The sequence below is a fragment of the Sander vitreus genome, chromosome 11, assembly GCF_031162955.1.
Source record: "Sander vitreus isolate 19-12246 chromosome 11, sanVit1, whole genome shotgun sequence".
Lineage (NCBI taxonomy): Eukaryota > Metazoa > Chordata > Actinopteri > Perciformes > Percidae > Sander > Sander vitreus.
The window spans coordinates 75,119-100,540 of record NC_135865.1 but is presented as its reverse complement, the minus strand read 5'-3'; the positions used below and the strand labels follow the sequence as shown (position 1 = coordinate 100,540).

The 25,422-nt window shown below is 39.5% G+C and overlaps 1 protein-coding gene and 1 pseudogene across 2 annotated transcripts in view; one reads left to right on the top strand and one right to left on the bottom strand.

Annotated features, from left to right (window-relative positions):
- On the top strand, positions 1 to 25,388 carry LOC144525923 (glycerol kinase 3-like; annotated as a pseudogene). Its single transcript, XR_013502712.1, has 19 exons — positions 1 to 189; positions 2,926 to 2,999; positions 5,599 to 5,705; positions 5,863 to 5,940; positions 7,159 to 7,238; positions 7,554 to 7,691; positions 8,409 to 8,518; positions 9,382 to 9,448; positions 13,096 to 13,131; positions 13,438 to 13,505; positions 14,326 to 14,368; positions 14,488 to 14,568; positions 14,725 to 14,803; positions 15,556 to 15,652; positions 16,259 to 16,343; positions 19,198 to 19,318; positions 21,269 to 21,412; positions 21,957 to 22,043; positions 22,212 to 25,388. The product of XR_013502712.1 is annotated as a glycerol kinase 3-like (transcript).
- Positions 24,977 to 25,422, bottom strand: part of ddx18 (DEAD (Asp-Glu-Ala-Asp) box polypeptide 18) — a 13,307-nt gene continuing 12,861 nt past the window's right edge. The window contains exon 14 of the mRNA XM_078262985.1: positions 24,977 to 25,415. Within this exon, the coding sequence (XP_078119111.1) occupies positions 25,270 to 25,415 (146 nt within the window). The 3' untranslated portion in view covers positions 24,977 to 25,269. The remainder of the gene's footprint in view (positions 25,416 to 25,422) is intronic.

The window sequence follows — 25,422 nt, the reverse complement described above, 5'->3', positions numbered from 1 at the left end:
CCACAGAGCCGTGTTATGGCTGGGCTGGCTGTGTCAAACCACAACCTCGAGAAAACCACACTCGTGTCGTGGATCCCAGCAAAGCTCATATCCACAAGCTGGTAGTGTTAAACGTCTTGTTTTGAGTGTTTTATGATGGATCCGCTGGTTGCTGCTATAGACCAGGGCACGAGCTCGACGAGGTTTCTGGTGAGTGACGTGTAGAGTCACTCTACACGTCTCATGATTAGCCTAATTAAATGTTTACACATTTCACCCAGACCGAGTGGTCTCTATTAATGCAACGTCTGTGTTTAACTTTCCTTCGGCATTTGCTGGACATAGCTAATAACTAATAACGAAGCCTTCGACTGAAAACAAACTTGTTGCAAGTGGACATATGATAACATAAGAATAAAGCTATTTTATTTTTCTTCAGGCTGCACACGGCGAGGGGTACGCTAACCCCCTCGATATGCGGTAACATTATTGTCGTTATGTATTAGCTAGCAGCGTTTGTGTTTATTCCTTAAACTACAAATGCAACACATTTGTTGTGTTAGCCTACTAATAGATGGAATTATATTGAAAATAAATTATAATCTTTTTCCTCGGGACCCCTTGGTACCCCCTCAAGAAATTATTTTCTGAAAACGGAGCCAAAGTTCATGAACCCTTTCAAAGCGAACTAAATCACTAAACCTGTTTGGAATCCCTCTGTTTAGTTTAGTTCATGTTAACCAGCTAAGGGACTCACCTTTTAAATATCATTCCATTCATTCTCTAGTTGTGCCTGCGTGAATACTGCTGAGACATTACTTTAAAAGCTGTCCTTGTGCCATGTGGAAACCCACCAGATTTCTCCCAATTGTTGCTTTGTTACCATTGAGCAAAATGAGTCCGGTTTAGTGATCCTTTGTGGATACAATTGGGCTTCCTGAAGTAGGTCAGCTGGAAGATTCTGACTCAGTTTGGAGCTCTGCAGAGATAGAAGTTCAACTTGCGGTTAGATTTTCAAAGAATAGAGGGACAGGATTTTTGATCGATGGGTGAAGCTGGTAAACCTTTCTATGAAATCTGACAGCTTTTTTTTATTTAACTAACTGAGACCACAGGGAGTCGTCGTTGTGGTGTCTGATCCTAAATTCAAATCACTAGATTAAAAGCTGCTTTTGCTTAATTGATTGACAGGTCTTTATTCAAGGACTAACACTAGAGAACAGTTCAATCTATTAGTATCTCAGACCCTGAGATTTTTTAGAAGAGTGTTTGAGCAATGCAACTATAATCTGTTTAGCAATACACAAATGCATATTTAACATTTGGAGCCCAACCTTTTTCATTATGCTGCTGACAATATTGTTGTCAGCAGCATATCACACATTTATAGAGTTGTTCCGATTCCAATACCAGTATCAGAAAAGCCTCTGATACTGCCTAAAATGCTAGTATCAGTATCGGCAGGTATGCAAGTCAATGCAGGATCCAATGCCACATAATTTAGCCTTGAAAAAATTCTACTTTTAAGTAGTTTATATATGTTCTTTTTCCGATATGACTGTTATGAGTTTCAAACTAGATAGTAAAAGACATTTTTGTTCATGTTTTTCAAAATGGTTTAACCTGATCCAGGCCATTCAAACAATGATAGCAATCATATCACGTCTTTACAGGGTTAGTAGTGTACAACTGTTAAAAAATAAATATTTTAAATTCGCAAGTTCAGGTTATCGAAATGGGTATGGGGAAGGAAAGAATAGTATCGGAACATCTCTACGTATGTGTTATGTGTTCAAAAGTTACAGATGTCCAGAGCAAACAAACAGGTGCCATAACACTGCTCTGGATGTTTTCTTAATTGGTAACCAGTTCTTTCCAATGGACCTTGAACCCTTTGTAAGGTCCCTGGCTGAATGCTGATCTGTTGAGATTAGGTTAGGCACAGAAAAGGTCATTAAGACCAGAAGTTAAACCTGGCCGGTTGTTTGTGAGATTCATTGCAGAACCCAAATGACGATAAGTCATAACACGTCTCTAGTCATATATGATAATGATTAAGCCCTTGGCAAAGTTTTTTTCTGCAGTAGATTGACTATTTATTCCCCTTCCCTGACATGTTTATACACATAGCCTATGTAGTGTATAACATGTGTCATGTAAAGGATCTTTGGCCTTTATTACTGGATGATTCAAGTTGATTTACCTAGTTTGCAATCTGCCTTCTAATCTGCAATCAAATCTGCCTTCTGTGCTAATACAGACAAACGATTTGTCGGGGCAACTGCTCAGAATGAGGTCTCTTGAGTGTGTCCGTACATTTGGAAAGTGAAAGCACTTTTATTTAGAATTTTACAAAATGTAATTATTTCTTGGCTAGCACCACAAACTAAATGCCACTTGGGCTGAGTGTCAAAGCCTGACAATGATCTCATGGAAACTTGAATTGATAACATTCTGGCTAAGATGATGCATGACTTGTATTCTGGGTCAACATTTTGGGGCCAAGAAGACAACCAAAATCATTGGGAACATAGTGTTAATTGAACTTGTTGGCATAAGTATTCAGTGGACACGATGTTGACAGATTTGTAGACTTTGAATACTTGTGGTGCGATTTTGGACATATGGGGTCCTACTTTAAGTGGCCCAGTCATAAGGTCTGTTCTGTTCAGATGGGGTGAGGATGTTCCTGTTTGCTGTCCAGCTGGCTGACCTCTACAGAATGTTACCTCTTTCCTTTGAGTGTCAAAGGGTTCATCTGGTAGCCTGCTTGTATCTGTGTCTGTCAAGGTTGCAATGTGGTTAGAAATAGGGCTGCAACTAACTTATGTATATGTATTGTCTTACAAATAAACTTTAACCTTTTTTCTCTTTTTACAAGCACACTGGAACAGCCTTTTGTTTTATTTTCATTCTTGGTCTCTAATGAATTCAGTTTCTCCACAGGTGTTCAACGCAAAAACAGCTGAACTGATGAGTCACCACCAAGTAGAGGTCAACCAGAGTTTCCCCAAGGAGGGGTGAGTTCTTTGAACTTCAGTATTTTTTGTGTCACACAGTTCAGCCCCTAAAGATATCCAGTTTACTATTACGTCTGACAAATAAAAGCATCACATCCTTACTTTTAAGAAACTAGAAATAGAAAATGCATGACATTTCTGCATGAATGACTAAAACGATTATTCGATTATCAAAATATTTTGCCTGTTAATATTCTGTCAATTGACGAATCGACTAATCGTTGCTGCTCTGCTTCACAATAACACAATGTTCTTAGATGCTGGGCTGCCAAGAAACTCTTCAAACCAACAGAACCATATTCTCCTGGTACAACTGGTTGTACAAATAGTAAATATTGTGGATAGAGTCAGTATTTTAGCTATTTGCTGAACATCCTTTCTACAGAACGTCTTTGAGGATGGCAGAAAACTAACTAATTTAATGTACAAAGAAATGCATGAGTTGCAGATTGTAACAACTGTGCCTTCCTTTTCCCTTTTGAATGCTTACTGGGTTACTGAGTTTACAATTTAACAGCATTTCAGATTAATCTCTTACTTCATTTGATGTGTACAACATAATTGAGTCTAAGGTCCAGCTCTTATGTTATTGGACGCACAAAAGTTGCCTTGGTTGATACATATTCAGATGTTATTGTCTACTCCATTTCAAACCTGGGTGATGAACACTAGGGCTGCAACTAACAAATATTTTCATAGTCAATTAATCTGTAGATTATTTTCTCAATTAATCAATTATTAGTTTGGTCTCTAAAATGTCAGAAAAGGGTGAAAAATGTCAGAAGCCCATGATGACAACTCAAAGATATTTAGTTTACTGTCACAGAGGAGTAAAGAAACCAGTAAACATTCACATTTAAAAAGCTGTGATCAGAGAAATCTTGACTTTTCTTTTTATAAATAGACACTCAAACTGATTAATCGATTCTTAAAGTAGTTGCCGATTAATTAAATGCTTGACAACTATCGATTAATCTTTGCAGCTCTAATGAACACCCTGTACAAAGCAAACCTGTTGTAGTCCGGGACAGAAACATTGTAGGCTGCGTAAATAATAGACATTGCTTATAAATTAGGAACCTTACAATTTAATAAATTCAAATCTTTGCTCTATGTTTTGTAACATAAACTATAGCTAAGTGTAATTCAGTATATTCTTGTCTAAATGCACATATGCTATAGCTACCAGTGATCAGTTTGGGTTATGTTGTAAGGTTATATCAGCCAGAGGAGCAGCTGTTGGAACCATCAACAGTTTCCTCTACATGGTCTACTCTACAGTGCGGTTCCAGAAGTAAAAATCCCATTGATTTTGTCCATAAGGATTTTGATTATCAGTCATAATGTCTAAACCATGCGAGGTAGACTGACCTGGAGCTCCGAGGTTGTGAAACAAAGGTTTCTGCTCCTGTACAAGCTAGAAGTCCGTATGAAATCAACCTTGTTTTAAAAACATGTTTTATTCGCAATCTTATAGAGAAATACTACACCACCCAAAATCCTAAGCGTAACAGCAGTGTCTCTGATCGGTGGAACTCGCGGTTACCATGGAAATGTTTACCGCACACATGAACCCTGCGAACGGCTAAAGCTTTCAACCTGTAACCCCAAACCCACTAACACAGTATACAGCCTTGTGATAAGTAGCAACACCACACATACAGTCATGTGAACAAATTAGGACACCCATGCTAAAGTTGACTAAAAAGAGGAATACAAAAATCATCTTTTGGAAATTGATCTTAATGCCTTAATTAAAGAAATGAGGAAAAATCAAATCTTTAAAGACACCAATTTTCTTTGTGAATGAATAATGTATCGTAAATAAATGTTCTTCCTTAAAATACAGGGGGCATAAGTCAGTACACCCCTGTTAAATTCCCATAGAGGCTGACTTTTATTTTGAAAGGCCAGTTATTTCATGGAGCCAGGATACTATGCATCCTGATAAAGTTCCCTTGGCCTTTGGAATTAAAATAGCCCCACATCGTCACATACCAGAGACTGGCATGGATTACTTTCCATAAAATAATCTCTCAATGCAAATCAAACCAGCTATTAGGCTAACTGAAATAAAACCATGCCAATCTCTAGGTATGGTGAAGGGTATGTGATGATGTGGGGGTATGGTGAAGGGTATGTGATGATGTGGGGCTATTTTAATTCCAAAGGCCAAGGGAACTTTATCAGGATCATAGTATCATGGATCTATGAAATAACTGGCCTTTCAAAATAAAAGTCTGCCTGCCTCTATGGGAATTTAACATAAGGATGTACTGACTTATGTCCCCTGTATTTTAAGGAAGAACATTTATTTATTTACGCTACATTATTCATTCACAAAGAAAATTGGTGTCCTTAAAGATTTGATTTTTCCTCATTTCTTTAATTAAGGCATTAAGATCAATTTCCAAAAGATGATTTTTTGTATTCCTCTTTTTAGTCAACTTTAGCATGGGTGTCCTAATTTGTTCACATAACTGTAGCTACACTGTATGGTGATGATTTTGTTAACATCTTTGTATCTCTCTGGACCAAGAAAACATACTGTACATGTGTTTGTGCACACATTTACATGCCTGTATTTGTGTTTGACCAGCTGGGTGGAGGAGGACCCCAAAGAGATAATGCAGTCTGTGTATGAGTGCATGGAGAGGACCTGTGAGAAACTCTGCCAGCTCAGCATCAACATCTCCAACATAAAAGGTGGGACACTGTTGTTGATAGCGAGGAGGTTAACCCCACCTACTGTACACCTGTAGCTGAATGAGAGAACGAAAGCAGACTGTTGACCACACCTCACAGAGAGGAATGGGTGGAAGAGGGAGTTATATTGGCTTTTACGTTGTTGCTGTTTTCTCAGCGGTGGGGGTGACCAATCAGAGAGAGACGACCCTGGTTTGGGACAAAGAGACCGGAGAGCCACTCTACAACGCCATTGGTGGGTGCATTTTACATCTGAATGAACAAGTATCACTGCGAAAATATTTTGTTTACACATAAATTCTGTAATAATGATTTCAAATTAAGGCCCTTTAGACACACTATAAGAAAGTACTTCACATGGTTAACGTATATCAATAGGGCAAGTTGTGTACAAATAGAAAGGTTTAATTAAACCTATTTGTAGACAGACTTAGATCAAATTTAGACACAATTCAACCAGTGTTATTAAAAAGATTCCCTTTGCAACAACTTCTTCGGTTACATACTTCTGATGTGTCACACTCCATACTTCTTAGCTGTAACATCTTTAATTGAGCAAATAAGGAGATTATGTCATCTGGGAAACAGCCCAGCACAGGACTGTTGTTGCATCAGATCATAGTGTCCTACGTCATGTCTGTCCCTGCCCCACCACCCACCATGTCATGTGGCAGTGATTCAGTGTAGGAGTGGAGCACATGCAGTCCCCGCCCACTCTAAGCATGTGTGCTGATATTACCAGCAAAGAGAAGCTTTCATTCTTCCCCCTACTAGGGCTTTTAGTTCCAGCTTGACAGGCTACTTTATCCGCAAGCTGTTCAGAATGCCTCTTGGTTGCTGTTAAACATGTTTGGACCACAGGAACTTTCCCCTGGAACTAGGAACCTTCTGAGGAACTCGTTGCGTTTCGCCTGCAGTGACCAGGGTCTAAATTAAGTTCTCAGGGCTTTAATTCTCCCCAAAAAAGTCCCTGATCGGGGGGGTAGTACTTTCTGAAAGTTCAGGAACCTTTGGGGTTAAAAGTTATTTTCTGATGGTTCATCAGTGGTTACATTCTAACCATCAACCACTCAACAGATGATTATGTGGAGACAAACGCTCTTATAGTTTCATTCATTGTTTTATGGGGTCATAAAGATAAAACTTTGTCTGTTCACACAGAAAATGTTCTTGCATCGTCCAACAATCAACAGATAAAAAATCACAAACAAAACATCTCTCACACCTTTTATACACACACACACACACACACACACACACACAGAGACAAAGACAAAAAGGTTGGGAAACACTGCTCTAGAAGCCATGCTGAAATGGTGCTAAGGGTGGCTGTAGAAAGCCTTAAATGTCAGTATAAATTTTTTTGTGACTGGCTTAAAGTCATACAAAAATTTCCATCTAATCTAGATATTTTATGTTCCCATGCGTAAGCCGTCCTCTGCTTTGTCTGTAGTTTGGCTGGACCTGCGCACACAGTCGACAGTGGAGGGTCTCATTAACAAAGCTCCGGGCCAAAACAAGAACCACCTCAAGGTGAGGGAGATGGACAAGAAATCCTTCATTTGTTTTTAGCTTTCAGATCTTAGATTCAGGCTGCATTGTTCATAAACTCAAGTAATGTGATCAGGGTAAGCATGTATAGAAAACATATGTATGGCTGAATCGAATCCTTTGAGTCTAAATGACTAAAGGTCTTGTATATTCATACGGTGGTCACTTACTAGTGCTTCACTTTAGAAGAGAACTCAACGGTGTGGGTTATTTGCCTTTTGATTTTCTAATATTTGAGCATATTTACGCTCCTTTTATACCAAACAAAAATCTGTATTTCTACTGTTCTCTCTCCAGCACAAGACGGGCCTTCCCATCAGCACCTACTTCAGTGCAGTGAAGCTCCGATGGCTGATTGACAATGTGGACGAAGTGCGACAAGCAGTGCAGGATGAGCGCGCCATGTTTGGCACGGTGGACTCCTGGATCATCTGGGTAAGAGCTGCTCAAAGCCTGCAGCTGTGCACCAGCTGTTTAAAATCACGATATAGAGAACACATTTCAATCAAATAAGTTTCCATGTTCACTGAATCTACACCCCTTTTTGATTTGCAACCTTTTTAATGCACACTTAGGCTACATTTACACTTCTAGGTTTTGGTTTAAAAACAAATATCTTTACACCTCACGTCCACACTACTTCGCCGAGTCCCATCCTCTAAAACGGAGACATTTAGAACACTGCTGTCCCTGTTTTGGTTTGACGGCTCCGGGGTTGCTTTGTAGTCTGGACCGGCACAAACGGAGACCTTTGGAAACGACAACGCACGTCAGTCAGTCTTATCGGTTAGGTAGCTTACACACCTTTCAGTAACTGTTCCACCTCGTCCTTGCTCCTAATAAATCCTTGCTCTTACTTTTCACCATTGTTGTTCTTTCTTTCTTCTTTCCTGTATTTTCAACTTCATACATCAATGACTTTTAACTTCAGAGTAATGTCAGAAACTCAGCTTCCTGTTTACACCGGCACGCCCATGCCTAGTGTATGTATGTGATATGCGTTTTGAGACGTGTTAATATGGATGGAGATCATTTCTAAAACGGCGCCTAAACACTTGCGTGGATGGAGAATGTTTTTCTTTCAAAACACTGTTTAAAATTGAAAATGTAGTAGTGTGGATGTAGCCTTAGCCCAGTGTTGTTTTTCCTCAGTGTCTGACGGGGGGAAAGAACGGAGGAGTTCACTGTACAGACGTCTCAAATGCTAGTCGCACCATGCTCTTCAACATTCACAGCATGGACTGGGATCCTGAACTCTGCAGGTAAAAAAACATGTGCGCACACACACACAGTGGACCATTTGATGAGCATGTAAACAACTGGTTTTAACAAACAGGCCTCAAGCGTACACACACTGGGTTTCACTGGGAAATGGGGAAGATGGGAAACTGTTTCTGTGCAAGAAAACCCCACAGGCTAACTTTAAAGACTCAGCTTTATATTGACGGTGATGCTATGTCCACCATCAAACCAGGGTTAAACGAAAGCTAAAATAAGCAGTAAAAAATATTTTTAGTAAACTGAAACTGAGTAAAAGCTCAAACATTTTAAAGATAAAACTAAACTGAAACTATATTGCCAGGTTAAAACTAAAGACTAATACAAATAAAAAATAAAATGAACAGAAATCATTTGAGTTTTAGTTTTTCACTACCGAAAAAGAGACAGCATGAATTTCTGTCAACTTTGGTGACGTTGAACCACTGACACCGAACAGACGTGCCATTCCAGGAGATGGCACTGTGCCATAATTGCTTCACTTCGGACACTAAAGTAGTTCAGATTAAACTTTAAACATGGCCATTCCTACCCAGTTCTCCATCCCTGTATTTTGTATGCATATGTAGCTGGATATTTCTAAAACATTATACCTGGCCCTAACAAAAAACTAAATATATAAAAACTAAAACTAAACCTTTTTGTGATAAACTGAAACTAAACTAAAACTAGCAAACACACTGAAAACTAACTAAAAATAAAATACTATAATAACCTTGCCTCATATTCCCCTAAAACCGAGTCATCCTGTACTGCACAGCCGCTAAAATTCAAACACAATCCTTTTTGTGTTTGCACTATTATAAACCTGCATTGTCGTGACTGATTGCTATTGTGCTACTTCTAGGTACTTTGACATCCCGATGGAAATCCTCCCCAAAGTCCGAAGCTCCTCTGAAATATACGGCTGGATGGTAAGCTCAGTTAAAGGTTTTCAAACGCGCTGGGTCTGTTCTGTTTCAGTAATACTGTTTGTATTTCGAGATGGACCTGATAAGACCTGACCTTGTTCGAGAACAAGGCTAACTATAACCATAAAATATTCTGGTGAATGCTTTTATAAAAATATTTGAATCACTGTAGTGACCATAAAACTTGCCTGATAAGATACAGTGTGTAATTCATCAGATAATGTGCAGATGGTGTTGATAGTGAAATAGTAAAGGACTTCCAGCTAAATTATTATTGTCCTTTGGAATTTACTTTTTAATTTCTGCTGGAGAGAATTATTATTTTTTATTTTATATTTCAAATAAAAGTCTCATTAAGAGTATTTAAAAAAACAGTCATGAAGTATGATTTAAAGAATTGGTATTGATGAGTTTATTGTCAATGTGTACAAATAGCCATCGTAGCAATGGTCTGCTTTAAAAAAAAAAGAAAAAAAAAAAGGGTAATACTGTATTTTCCACAGTTTTAAGCAGCAGCAAAATTCATACGTTCTCGTGCATACAGCTTGCTTGTGTAAGGTTTTACTTTGACTGATTTTTGCCCGTTGTATGTCTTATCACATGAGTTTGGAAATATTTGCAGTTTACTATTATTTTACTTACAACAAAGTGTTTTTATTGAGTGAGTTATTGACTACTATGACAAATGTCAGAGTTAAATGGAGTACAATAAAATAAATTTCATAAAAATAAAATAAAAATTCCTTTTTGTGGCCTGGATAAATGGCCTGATAAGATCCCATCATGTTTCCTTAACACACTGGCAGATGGTGTGATTGCAGGACAGGTAGAGGAGCCCATATCACTGCTAGATGAATTAGAAAAGATACTGATTTTAAAAGGGTAAAGATGGTGGTCATTACAGAGGTGTGTGTGTGTGTGTCCGTGTGTGTCCACTGCTCGTATCTTATCTCCTGACCACAGCACAGCCTTACATGAAAGCTGTTTTATGTAACATGCACCTTACCCTGCAGTCCAGAGGTCAGCAACGTGGCAGCTTTGTTTGTTTTCCCCGTTTTATGCGTCCAATTTTGGGCTGCGAGGCCAGTGCTGTAAACATGAAAGTCTGTCCCTGAGTGATGAAGTTACACACCATTGGTCAGAGTAAGTGATGACGTCGGTCGAGTTGGAGCTTCCCTATTGGCTGTTGCTAGGGCTGGGTATGATTTCCTGAATCTGAATTTCCTGATTTGATTCCGATTCACAAGGTCCCGAAAGAATTGACCCCCAAAAAAGTTTGTTTACTTTTTATAAACAGGACTAACATAACATTGTCATTGAAAAGGCATACCGTTGGGTATCCCTGTAACAATTTGGCCACAATTAAGCACAATGACTATACTAGCTTTCAACCTTGTCTTGTTCTTTTACCTCAGAATATAGTTGTTCTTTGATATTTACTGTTGGAAAGCCTCTACCCACTTCCTCTACCGATGTTTATAATAATGCTAGAAGAGATGCCCTCATAAGAAAGGAGACAGTCTTACTCTTTGGCTGTTACTACTCTTGATTCACTGTATTATCCTGATGTTTACAACAACACATTTTAGTGGAAAAGCCTAACCATAATCATTCTTGGACTGAAATGGTCAAATTCTGTCAACAAGAGAGAGACATGTAAACAAACTTTTTGCAGAGCTGTTGTTTACTGGCAGCGGGCAAAGGTGTTACAACTGTTAGTGTGATAACTTTCCAAAGATGATAACCCTTGTACACCTGATGGTGTAATTGCACATAGTAACGCAATCAAGTCCCTATTGGTCAATAAAAATGCTCTGCCCTGACTGCGATGACTCTTTTCCTGTTGATGCAGTATGTATAACATCATGGGGACTTATTACAATAAGCTGGAAATATGCACTGATAATATACTGAATCATTAAATTGTGGTTGGGATTACTACAGCCACAGTGTTTTTTTTTTTTTTTTTTTTTTTTTTTAGTAGTGAACATTTCATGATTCATGTTAAAGTAATACAATCCTGTGGCTAGGTTAGCACAGTTGGTAGAGCAGGCGCACATATATAGAGGTTTACTCCTCGACGCAGCAGCCGCTCTTTGCTGCATGTCATTCACCCTCTTTCCCCTTTCATGTCTTCATCTGTCCTGTGAAATTACAGGCCTAAAATGCCCAAAAAAAATAATCTAATAAAATCCTATTATGTAGATCACTGTGACATAAAAAGTGCAATTCTGTTAATATTTCCTATTATACTAAGGGTATTCTCACACCTGGCTCGTTTGGAGCACAACTGGGAGCATTGACCCCCCCAAAGATCAGTTTGTTCAGGCATATGTGACCACAGCAATCACTGTCCAATGGTTCTCCAATGAGAGAACAGTTTGCTCTTGCGTCGCATTTGTTTACAACTTTGAGACTGCTTTGGACCGCCGTTGAAATCGTTACTGTGTGAACACAAACGAACCAAGGGACAAATGCAACAATTGTTTCTTTAAAAACCCTGAATCGGAACAAAGCAAATGAGTCATGTGTGAAGCTGCCCTTATTACATGAATGTTTTTGTGTTACATGGGATTATTGCATTCTTGGCTACAAACAGGTATTTGCCTATCTCACATGTTGGATTCCCTACAATAGAGAGTTTTCACGGCGTGTCATCAGGCGCGTCATCAGACCCGAAGTCGCCATGTTGGAGGTACTCCGCATCACAACAAAGCACAGGCACTGAAATGGATCCCGAACGGCGTTAAGGAAAATGGTTAATTATTGCCGTGTTTTAGGTTGTACCAATAGGTCAGACCGAGAAAAACATTTGGAATATTATCGACTTCCAAAAGTTATTAAAAACCAGGGAGAGGAATGCCAGAAGTTACCAGAGGAAAGGAGGCGCTTGTGGTTGGCAAAGCTCAACCAGGATCTACGAGGGAAAACTGTCTTGTTCGGTCTTTGAATTGAAAAAAAACAACTATTGAGAGTCACTTGGCTACACCTTGAGTATCACAATGATATCATACAGTTAAGGTTAGGTTAATTAAAGACGTTATTGCATTACTTACTTTGGCCTTCACAACACAAAGGTCGTTAATGACTTGGTACTGCGTCTCCCTCACCCATCCACACACCATCTGGTTATAAGCCTCCAAACTTTTGTAGGATTTAAGGTCTTCCGCTGTGTATGGGCTCGGCGAAAAAAACAGGTAGTTGACTATATCGGGATATGCAACTGAAAGAAGAATCACCGGGTCGCCATGGATCCAAGAAGAGGGAGCCAACTTGTAGGGATCTGCACCACCAGTAAACTGTAATTTCTCAAAATATCGCGCCTTTTTTTGTGGTCCAAGTCCTTCCATGCCTTTGCATCTTGGACACGTTTTGATGAGCTTTTCTGTTGTTTAGACATAGTATTAAAGTATCCAAAGTGCACAATATTCCATTACTCCATTCAGTTGTTTATGGCCATGCATCCAGGTTACCACCCAGAACGTGACGTCGGTGAAAACCCTCTATGTCCTGTTGCACCTTCTGGCTTGATCCAAATGTTTTCAATAGTATTAACTGTGTTTTTGTAAGACAAAAACACAACAGTCAGCATTATCCTGCAGTCATCCATCCGAATTCTAAACACGTGTGTGTTTCTGTCTTCTAACTAGAAATCCAGCTCTCTCGCAGGAATTCCAATCTCTGGGGTAAGCACTTTTGCATGTTATGTACTTGGTTATAGCTAGCTGTACGTATTTATTTATTTTTAAATGTTCTTATTGATTTTTAGTACATTTTTAACAAGCTTTAATAACCTAATTTAAATAATTTGTATCAAATGTTTTATGCTGAAGTCATTTCAGCTGGTATATTGTTGCTGGATTATTTGATATCGGTCTTAAAAAGGCAGTATTACTCAGGCTCTAGTTTTAGGTTAAGCTTAATTTTGTGTGTTTGTGAGCATGTGTGTAAATGCATACATGGCCCTCTAACTGCGGCCTTGTTTCTTTCAGTGTCTTGGCGACCAGTCGGCTGCACTGGTTGGTCAGATGTGCTTCCAGGAAGGCCAGGCCAAAAACACGTAAGACATTGCCCATTTCCTTCATATGACCGCTTCGCTACTGCTAGCCTGCGGTTTTGCACTTTAAGTCATGCTGGTTATGGTTTTCATCAATCCTTCCTTTTTAGGGTTGAAGCAAGATGCCAGCTGAGGTACCAACATTACATAACCTTGAAGGCAGTCTGATGCATGTAAAACATCAACTGTTTTCAGTGGAAAGCAGCTAAAGCGTGATTCAAGAGAGAGAAAGAGATTACGTCACACAGGGTTAGGTGTGCACATTCACAGCTCATTGATGTTTATATCTGGCTGCTGATTGGTCGACTGAACAAGCTGGGCTTTTCCCCATGAGTGGAGGCATGCTGCAGAGAGCCACAGCAAATGAGGGCACATTTACTGAGAGAAAAGTAGCTCTGTTCAAGGGAGAGGAGCTAAGGTCTGCCCAAAGAGTCACCAAGATTTGTCACTAAAAAATGTCACTAAAGGGTTCTTAAAGTTTCCAAATCTAGCGAGAAACACAATTAAATTCCTAATGTACAAATAGATAGTAAGGCTGCGGGTTTTGCAGAAAAAAAGAAAGCTAAACGTTTTGAGCATTGTAGAAAATTGGTATTGAGTTACAGTAAGTATTTTCCTTACTTACGTCCTTCATAACCTGTTAATCAACGTCCAAGGCATATGAGGCATAAATAACCATGGAGAATTGTGAGTATCTCCATCATTCAGACATAGGGTTAACTTATAAGTGAGTGATGTTATTTTTCCTATGAGCCTTGAAGAAAGTCATCCATTATTCAATCTCTAATCTGCCTTTCCTTTTTTCTATCCTTGCTATGTAAAGGTACGGGACTGGTTGCTTCCTGCTCAGAAATACAGGGACCAAGGTAAGATATTATGCCCAAGAAAATATGATGTGCTACTAACATTTTAAATGACTTCCATGCCTTCTGTGCTGTTGTTACTTCCCAAACTGTATGATGTTCTTTCTTGTGATTGTGGTCAGCCTGTGATGTCAGACCACGGCCTGCTGACCACGGTTGCTTACAAACTGGGAAAAGACGAGCCTGCCTGCTATGCACTCGAGGTGTGTGAAAGCTTTTTATTAGTCCGTCTCATTTTGGTTTCTAAATCAGCCTACACATTGCAACAATGTCCTCCATGGTGTACCCTGTTTTTTTATTTCCACCTGCCTGCTGCTCTGATGTGATTTGGGTCCGTTGTTTTCCTTTCTTCCTCCCAGGGTTCTGTAGCCATCGCAGGGGCGGTGGTGCGGTGGCTGAAGGACAACATGGGCATCGTGCAGTCTTCCTCAGAGATCGGTACTAACACTGTTGCATCTTACCTAGTCTCGTATTGCCAGACCTGTCTCCACAGCTCTGTGGATCAGGTCTGGCTACACCACAGATACATTCTGGGATAGGAGAAAAAAACGCTCTGGGTTGTTTGCATTTCTTTAAACCAATCACAATCACTTCGGACGCAGCAACGGTGGCTCTGCTAAATAGTCTCGGGAAGGAACTTGTTTTAGAGGAACATTTGCACCCTGCAAAAGAAATGCCGCATACAGTATTAAATGAAGTTAACTGTTGACACAGTACAGTAACGTGAGCTATTTAAATGAGCTGATAGATGGTTAAACCTCATTAGCTCTTACCAGTGTATCTCAGTGTGTACTTCGTCCACAGCAATCCCACCAATCAGTCCCAAAATGTCCCAGTTAGAGAGGAAATGCCCTAAACATATTCTTTGTAAATCTTTACAATCATTCACCCAAAGAACCAAGCAGGTCTACGTTGTTGCACGATTCAAATTTTCTTCAAAACTTTCCATTTTCAGCGTGTAGCTCGCTAGCTCCATTTTGAGAACGTACACAGAGAACGGACAATATCAGGCTTTATCCTGGAAATGTACTTCCATTGATCCAGACTACATCTTACATAACTTGGTGTGAAATTCATGACTCATTCATAAACAAAATCTGTATGTAGCAGCTTAATTGCTTTTGGTTACATTATGTAGAAAGCGACACATTTGAGTTTGACAGACAATTCTTCCTCCTGTGTCATTTCAGAGAAGCTCGCAGCTGCAGCAGGCACATCTTACGGCTGCTACTTTGTGCCGGCTTTCTCCGGGCTCTATGCCCCCTACTGGGAGCCCAGTGCACGAGGGTGAGACAATCAGCTGTTCAAACACGACTGAGCTACCAACTGTGATTTGACCCTAAAAATGAGGAGAAAATTTGAAATCTAGTAAACATGTGATACTTGTTCTAGAGTTAGTTTTCTTGTAGTTTCTTACCCATGGATTGTCATCAACATGAAAACATGAAAATACACCATTAGCTGACCTAATTGTAATCCAATAAACTGCCTTAAAGGAGTAGTGTGTAGGATTTAGGTGGATGCCTATTGGCAGAAATTGAATATAATATTCATAATTATCATTAGTGTATAATTACCTGAAACTAAGAATCGTTGAGTTTGCTTTAGCTTAGAATGAGCCCTTCATATCTACATAGGGAGTGGGTTCTCTTCCACGGAGCCCACCATGTTGCAGGGCCATGTTTCTACAGTAGCCCAGAACGGACAAACCTAACACTGGCTCTAGAGAGGGCATGTCATGTTTCTTTTCTCAACACACTTGGAAAAGGAGGGGTGAGGGGTGGGGTATTTGGTTGGTTACAATCTGCAACCTCACTCAATCCTACACACTGGTCCTTTAATGACAACATTATAACTGTGTGTTTTAATCCATTTCATCTGGTTGTTTCCCAGCATCATTTGTGGGCTCACTCAGTTCACCAACAGGAACCATTTGGCTTTTGCTGCCCTGGAGGCCGTCTGCTTTCAGACCCGAGAGGTGAGCAGTGTATCCTCTCTTCTTCGTCACCCTGTTTAGTTCTGGCAAGGCAGGGATTCTGGTTCTTTTGTTGAGGATGGGTTGATTTCAAGGAGGTGATTGACTTTCTTTTGAAGAAACAACTTCAACATCCAAAAATTCTTCTGTGCACGTGCGTTAGAAGGTATTATCAACTTGGCAACAGAGGAACAAATCCCACACTCTGCTCTTGCTATAGCATCACCTTTTATTTACATGCATAACGTTTTGGTCCCTCCGGACCTTCATCAAGAGTATCAAGTACAAGAGCAGAGTGCGGGATTTGTTCCTTTGTTTCCAAGGAAGTGATGACAGAAGTGCATGCAACGACGACGGCAAGGTACAGCAGTACTTGTCCACTAGGGGGTCAGTGTATGTTTTGGTTCATTCAATTTTAATTTCATTAACAGGTATTAAAAAAAAAAACGACTGGTTATTTGATTTTCGTTTTAAAATACAAAATTTTAAATTGAAATACAAGATGTTTTTTTTCCTTTTCATGGTCAAACGGGAATGTGAAAATGTAAAACATGCTTCGATTTTCATTTTCTATTTCATATAACAAAAAATGAAATCACTAGAAAACAGAAATGGAAAAAATGCCATTCAAATTCTGAGACCGGATGTTTTATTTTGTTAAGAAAAAACTGAAAGACGACGTGATCGTTTGATTTCTGAGGACGAAGGAGAGGCTTGGTCCAATTGAAAGTTAAGCAAAAGGTTTAATGAACAACATGATGTAAATGAGCAAATGTTACACTGCAGCTGACTGATCTACGTTTCTCCCTGATGGAGACATAAAAACAGTCTTGTGACATGACAAAACAATACTAAAACACTGCCAGCAGTGGACTGCAAAATATGCCTCCCCTTCGGGAGTCACATTCAAACAGTCATACAACAATAAAACATTAAACAACACTGCCAGCAGCGGACTGAAATGACATGCTTCTTCTTCAGGAATTACATCAATCAGCCCTGAAATCACCTCAGACACACACATTTATTCCCTAGAAGTTGAGGGTGGTACCTCAAATGAAAACCTTCATTATTGGTCAGATGTCTCTCAAAAAAAAAGGTGTTACCTCTGAATTGTCAGGTTACTCCAGGTCAAGACAAAGGTCATTTATCATGGTAGTGCCAATTCTATTCAAGTTTACAGAGATATGCATTTCCTTTGTTCTAATCAAGTCTGACTCTCTTCGGGCGAAGTTGTCTGCGGCGGGTAGAGACAGAGAGTCAGAGGAAGGCAGGGAGAGAGGGGAATAAATAAATGTGACATTATGAAATAAAAGTCCCTCCAAGCATTATCAAGAGTATAGGTTTCCAATGTAAGTTTATTCTGGGCTGAAAGCAACACTGGTGCTGTTGCACTGGAAATGACAACATCCGGTCTCTGAATATGAAAAAACTGGCCTTTTTTTGTTTCTATTTTCGAGTGATTTTATTTTTTATGAAATAGAAAATGAAAATCAAAGCATATTTTAAATTACTCCCATCCCCTTTTGACCATGAAAAGGAAAAAAACTTGTATTTCAATTTTAACCATTCGTTTTTAATACCTGTTCGTGAAATGAAAATCGAATGACCAAAATATACACTGACCCTAGGGCTTGGCAATAAGTCAATATGATAATTTATCGTCTTTCGATGGAATCATATCATGATGAAATCATATATCAAGATATCGTGATATACATTTGCGTTGTCTAAATTGATGATAATAACAAGCACATGCCAACTCATATTTCTCAGAAAATCTGTGGTGAAACATTTTGAGGGAATATCATTTGAAGAATTGCAGATTTGTCTCAACATCACACTATTGTTGTGCATGCATGTAAACACAGTCAGTATATAGCTGGGGGAAAAAATTCATGTATTTTTCATTGTATTTTTTCTATACAATTTCACTTGAAACTGTTTACCACATTGTTGATGATTATTCATCTATAATCTCATTGTAAAAAAAAATATTTTGTGAAAGCACCAATTGTCAATCCTACAATATCTTCGCAATATCCACATCGATGTATTTGGTCAAAAATATCGTGATATCTGATTTTCTCCATATGGCCTAGCCCGATGTGACAGCTAGCTGCAGATACATTACACATTTATTATACATATGTTTTTTTTGTTGTTGCTTGTTTGACATGTCACATCAAATGGTCATATCATGGATTTGCTTAAAGGATAATTCCGTTATATTTCCACCTGGTGTATTTCCCATAAATGTGGTGGTTGTAACACTATGGCTCGTGCTAACTTTGCACTCGCCACGTCTGCTGAAAAGATTCAGGGAAACAAAAGTATTGCGCATATTTCAGAGCAAGCTGGAGCCTCCAACAGCTTTCCAAAATAACCTGACTTTTACATGAATCGTTCGAAGCGCTCGTGGAATAGCCACCATGGCTAACTGCATATGGATCTACATCCGGTTTAAGCTGCCAAATGACCTAACCCCTCTGTATATTCATACATGTCTACTTGTGTGCGGCTGAGCTTCTACGGTCTTCTAAGCAAACTCAAAAGGTTTCTTGAAATCCCTCATACAAAGTCATAATGGCTACATTTATGTGAAATACGCTTGGTTAATTTTCTTTTTAAATTGATGCAGTGAAGGTTAATTGTATCTTTTGTTTTTTAATGTTTGCAACCAACTGATGCTATGTATGTAATCCCTTAATAGAAATGAAGACACTGAAAATACCAAAGCTCCAACTTTATTTCAATAGTTATGTTGTCGTAAAAGACCCTGGTTGAGGTTTTTTGCGTGAGTGGTATTGGTTGAAATTGGTTTGTGTTTAAGTGAGTGGTACTTTGTGTGTATCAGATCCTTGATGCGATGAACCAGGACAGCGGCGTCCCTCTGACACAGCTGCAGGTGGATGGAGGCATGACATCCAACAGGTTACTGATGCAACTGCAGGCCGACATCCTCTGCATACCCGTAGGTAAGAGGACTCTCATAGCGGACGCATGTACTCGTACATACACATACAATAAATATACGTGTTTGTCAGTTATGTTATACACAGTACTATTCATGCAAAGATGCAATCCAAACTGCTGATCAATTAATGCAGAGAAAATATTAGGCAAAAGCACAGGCCATTTCTCTGGTTCTGCTGCATCAATTTGAATCCCTTTTCTTGTTAAACAATGTTACAGGAGTGCAAAGCTACATTGGTGGAGAACTTTTAAATTAAACACTGTGGCAGCATGAACAGCTTCACTACAGTTGTCTCTCCTACAACAAACAACAACTTTAAAGGACAATTCCGGCGCAAAATGAACCTATGGGTTAATAACGTGTACTGAGTTGAATGTTCTCTGGGATATGTTTTCATGCTAATCGAATGCGTCTGTAGCTTTTAACAAGCTACCGCAAAACCGGTGGTTACCTGCTAACGCTTGCTTTCGGGGGAATTGGTAAATCACTATTTTCTACCACTAACAACGCTCAAAATAGCATCACACTTCAATGGTAGCATAATGAGGATCCGTGTAACGCTTATCAGTTCAATTTTCTTAGCACAAACGGACATTTGGAAAAACAAAAAAATGGGTTCAAATATCCAATTTTTAATTTTTTTTCCCGCCTTGACAAATTAAAAAATTGGATCTTTAACCTGTTTTTCCAACTTTGTTTTTATTCAGAGGATCAGATATTTAGAAAATTACAAAATTGTGTCTGGGCTCCAATTATTCAATACTGCAATGATATTCTCTCCCTCATTCCACCTAGTTACCAACGATTGGTTGGCTATTATCGTGGGTGTGTCTGGATGTGTTTAGGCGGGCATTCAAGAAGACTCAGGGCAGTCATGTCGACTCTGGATAATTACGAGAATATAATTCCGAATCTTGTTGACAAGAGGGGAGATGAATGTTCGGATGGTGAATGAATGAACAACCCACAGCAACACAATCCCTTTTTTTCTTTTGAGTCTGACCATCACAGCACCACCTTTCCCTTTTCTATTTTGGCTTTCCACCATTAGACATTATTGAAATAAGAGGCTGTTGCGGCCCGCTGCACGGGTTGAGCAGAGGCTGCACAGTTTGACCAGCGCGGGCAGTGGATGGTGTTGCTAAGAACTTGCAATGTAGGCTATAACTGACAGTTATACGAAACACTACCGGCCCACCGGGAAAAGTCCTGACTCTCCCGATTGCCACTCCACCTCCGAGTGGTCGTGTGTATGGGCGGAGGATGACACTTTAAATATAGACACTAGGCGATCTTGATTCAATTCTGTGCTGGATATTGACAAGCGTTTCACCTCTCGGTGAACGCTGAATGTTTTTGGATATTCGACTTCCAACACGTCGTCCATTCTCATTCTGTCTTTAGGTCTGGCTGCTGTGCTCGAGTGGGGGGCGGGGCAGGGCGGAGCTAGGCAGAAAGAGGGAGAGAATAGCATTGCAGTATTGAATAATTGCAGCCCAGATGCAATTTAGTAATTTTCTAAATATCTGATCCTCTGAATAAAAACAGAAAATTGGAAAGACAGGTTAAAGATCCAATTTTTGAATTTGTCAAGGCGGGAAAAAAATAAAAAATTGGATATTTGAACTCATTTTTCTGTTTTTCCAAATGTCCAAATTTGTGCTTAGAAAATTTAACTGATAAGCGTTACACGGACCGATGAGGGTCCCTACATGCAAACCGAAGCATTGAGAACTTTGTAAGTGTACAGACAGTTTGTTTATTAAAAAGATAGATTTTAAAGACTGTAGCGTTCGTGTTTACATTTGGGCGTCATCTTGGAAACCAGTCATGAGCAGTCGAACCACAAACGCCGTGCAACCAGTAACCAGTAACATAGCTCAAACACAGTGTTCGTGATTGTACCTAATTTTGAATGTTTTGCCTGCGTGTGGGGCTCATGTTGGTCCAGTGCGCCCCAGCATGTCGGAGACCACAGCTCTGGGTGCAGCCATGGCAGCGGGGGCAGCAGAGGGGGTGGGCGTGTGGAACCTGAGCCCCAGTCATCTCCCACACGTTACATCTGAGAAATATCAACCTCAGATCAACTCTGACGGTAAGGGACAAAAACACCCAGAGGAAATGTGTGGCGCTCTTTGAAACAACTTGATATGTGCAACTGATTATCAAAGATAGTCAGCTAACACCTCATTTGCTGCCATCTAGTCGATGTTGCCATCATCACAGTGTGTCTTTGAAAAATCTGGAGAAAAAAAAAGTGCTGGGAAAAGAAATTAGAAGCTGGGCGATATGGTGAAAATCAAATATCACGATATTTTTGACCAAACACATCAGTGTCGATATTGCGGGGGTTGACTATTGGTGCTTTCACAAAATATTAACACAATGAGATAAATAATCACCAATTGTGAGGTAAAGGCAAATATTAAAATAGCTAGAACAGTCTGGAAACTTTACTGTAATGCAGCCTTTAAAACCAGGAAAAGACAACACTTGTCATATCACGATATTACAATATCCTAAATTTATGATATCTAGTCTAATCTATCAATGTCGCAATAATATCGATATATTGCCCAGCCCTAAAAGAAATTGCTCTATATCCCCTCACCTGACTTGTCTGTCCTCTTTGCAAACAGAGAGTGAGTTTCGCTTTGCTCGTTGGAAGAAAGCCGTCCAGAGATCCATGAACTGGGAGACCACAGAGCCTTGCTGTAATGCCAACGGTACACAATTGCAATATTTGTCCTGTTCAGATAAAATAGGACTGAAGTAAGACGTTATTTCAGCAGTTGTATAAATCCGTGACTTAAAGGAATTGCTTTTAATGTGGTTTCTGTAGCACTGTTTTTCCTGATTCTCAAGTCTGACTGTGATCCATCTCTTGAGAACAGGTTTGGGAAAGAAGATGAACGGCGCCCCCTGGGGGGTTCCTCCCATCCCTCCCCCCACCAGAGCAGACCCCTAAGGTCTGACGTTTACAGCCGCTGCATGCCATTTGACAGACAGCTTGAAGTGCTGAAACACTAACTTGTTCATGGTGTGGCAGGGTTGTAAGACTGTGGCTGTTGAAGGGTTCGACCGACGCAGATCTTTCATATCCAATAGAGATGTTTTTATTATTGGACACTTAAGTTTCCATTGATTCATGTTTTTTACCAGCTTTTTAAGGAAGAGATCTACCTTAGCTGCTGAATGGTAAATAAGGATGTCTTTAACAAACTAATAAAAAAAAGAACTGAGTAAATTGTATAAGACATTTTAAATGTAGCTATACTGAGAGGCATCTCCATCAAATCAGTTGTGGATGACATTATTGTCAAACGAATCAACTCTATATCGGTCCAGCCCTAGTGTTTATGTTGCATGGGTGTTCACACGTTACTGCATTTTTTTCTTTCTTCCTGCTGACAAAAAGGGCTATTTAAGGTTAGAAACAAGTTTAAACCTGTGTTTTTCTTTTGTCTGCATCACGTGGTGTCTAAACTCCATTGCAGTGTCCTTGCAGCAGAGGTTTAATCTGGATAGGTGGTTTAGTCTAAATGTAGGCCTAGTTGCTGTGTCCTTTACAAGTCACTTAAACACCCTAGAGGTATGCCATGGTATCTGAGGTTTAATTTAAACCTAGTAACAGACATAGATTAAGAGAGGTTTAGGTGAGGGTATGTCTGTATGACTGATCACTGCTTCTAATGCTTAGGATGGGTTAAACGCAGAGATTGAATTTTACTACATTGTACTGTACGATTGTTGATGTGACGAATACTATAATAAAGTTTCGGTAACCCTTAACTTGAAGGTATCTACATAAGAGTGACATGACACTGTCATGACACATGAACCCTAACTCTAACTTGTCATGACAAAAACCGAATGACACTTAATGACAGAAGCGTTATGTCATAAAGGTTTGACTTATTTATAATGTTTATGACACATTCATGAGTGTCATGTCACTATGTAGATGGCTTCAAGTAAAGTGTAACCAAAGTGTGAGTCAAATACTAAATACATCCAAAATGCGTCCAACCTGGAAATAATCCAAGCCAACTCATTTTTACAACTGTTTTAGAGCTGTGAACTGAAAGGTTTGTGTCCAAGATGATGTCCATATGTTGAGGTTATTAAGATGTTTTAATATATAATCTAGTGGAAAATGAAAAAAAAAGTCTGAAATGAGACAATTACACAGATCTTTATGATTCTGCTTCCTCTGAAACATCTTAAGGTATCTTTATAATGCATCGGGCTTAGCTGCAGTTCAGCTGAATCTGGGCCTGCTTTAACTGAGCAGTCAGGTCCAGTTTGGCACGCAGCTGCGTTTGAAACCTCTGCACGCTACCAGGACTTAACAGTCAGATGTTAAGTGACAGAGCAACAGCCCCAGAGGGCTTCCATGTTTGGGTAATTATTTTCTTGAACTAACCGCTTTGCCTCTACACTTTGTATTCAACCAGAAATATATCTGTCTGTATTGTGGTCTCTCTGAGAATGATCTTCTTTTCACCCCAAAGATCACCAGCACTGACTGTGGTACAGTACCTTCATGGGAACATGAAAACCTACTATGGAGCAAAACTGGAAGAGGAAATGTGCTCATGGTGCAGTATGCATTCATTGTGGGTGATGCATACTTCTAAGTAGTATCCCCATGACTGTGACATGACTGAAAAAACTGTTTGTCAACCTCAAGTGCCAGCCGGAATAAAGACTGGCAACTGGAGCTTTTTGAAGCAACTATGGAACCATTTTTGATGGAATTTATTGAGTCTTCCTTTTCTGAAAAAGGGAAAGTGTTCTTAAACCCTCTTAATTATGGATTTGCCTTATTCACCTTGTAAAATAAACAGGGGAACTCTTGTTCGTAGTCTGAAATAACTATTGCACTGTAAAAAAAGGGGATACTGTACTGTTTTTTTTCTTTTCTATTTGTTCTGTACATAGTGTTGCGTTTGTGCTTTTGGGAGGTACGAGATAAGTGGGACTAATTCAGTTCTTGGTGAAAAAAAAAAGGTGGTGGGGTTTGATCGGGGAGTCACATTTGGTTGGAGTTAAAATAATTTCCTATATTTTTACGAGTTTTTTTTGTTGTTTGAGTGAGCTAAAACTTCGCAGGCTCACAACAGCACTTTATAATGTATTGTGTATGGAGAGGATTACTGTAGGAACCATGCAGGTTTTTAAGGGGAATACTGTTTTTAGGAAGAGATGTTCATCAATACATCAGTGCTGAGACTAAAGAGAAACCCACTTACAGTCCCATCGTGCCAAGTCAAAGCAACATGGTAAATTTAAATTTTATATCACGTCATATGTAAGCACAAGCTTTTTAGATCTGAGCTATCATACACATCTTGGGAGCTCACTTTAATTTAGAATAAAACAACTCAAAATTAAGTTATGTTTTTATTTAGATTTTTCATGATTTAAAACATTTAGTTACTGTATTTCTAATAACTGATTGGTGATTGACTTTGTAATGTGTACCTAATTATCCGAGGACCTATTTGCGTGCATGCCAGTGGTTTTGTCTGACAAGATGCATAGTAAGTCCTTCAGCTCTGCAGGAATGTATACATGCTGTAATAATGTGATGTATAATAAAATATTGTACACCAGCACCTCATTCATCTACATAATATAAATGAAGCAAACTTAATAAAGTCAATAGAGATTTAATATTCCACTCAGGTGAAATGAAAACATGTTAGAAAAGTGAGCAGGAAGTCGGCCGTGGAATGCAGCGGCCTCTTTAACACAACATTCACAATGATGCATGTGCACATTTACTAAATACTTTGACACAACTCCGGAGGACAGCTGGGCCTACATGATAGGCCCTGCACACTACATAGCACCCTGTTGAACGCAGGAAGTCCATGGGATAAAAAAGGGCAGTTCTTCCAACCCTCAGAAGAGGAATCAGTCCAAGAGGAGATTACTGGAAGGGGCTCAGCGGGAGAACTGCCTCCTGTCACTCTTTCCTTTGTTGACGTGCTTAAAAATTCTGGATTTGTGCGGGTTCTTGGACTTCTGGTATCCAAAACCACCTCCGCCACCTCGCTTCTGCATCTTCACACCTCTACTGCTGTGGACGTCTGGAGA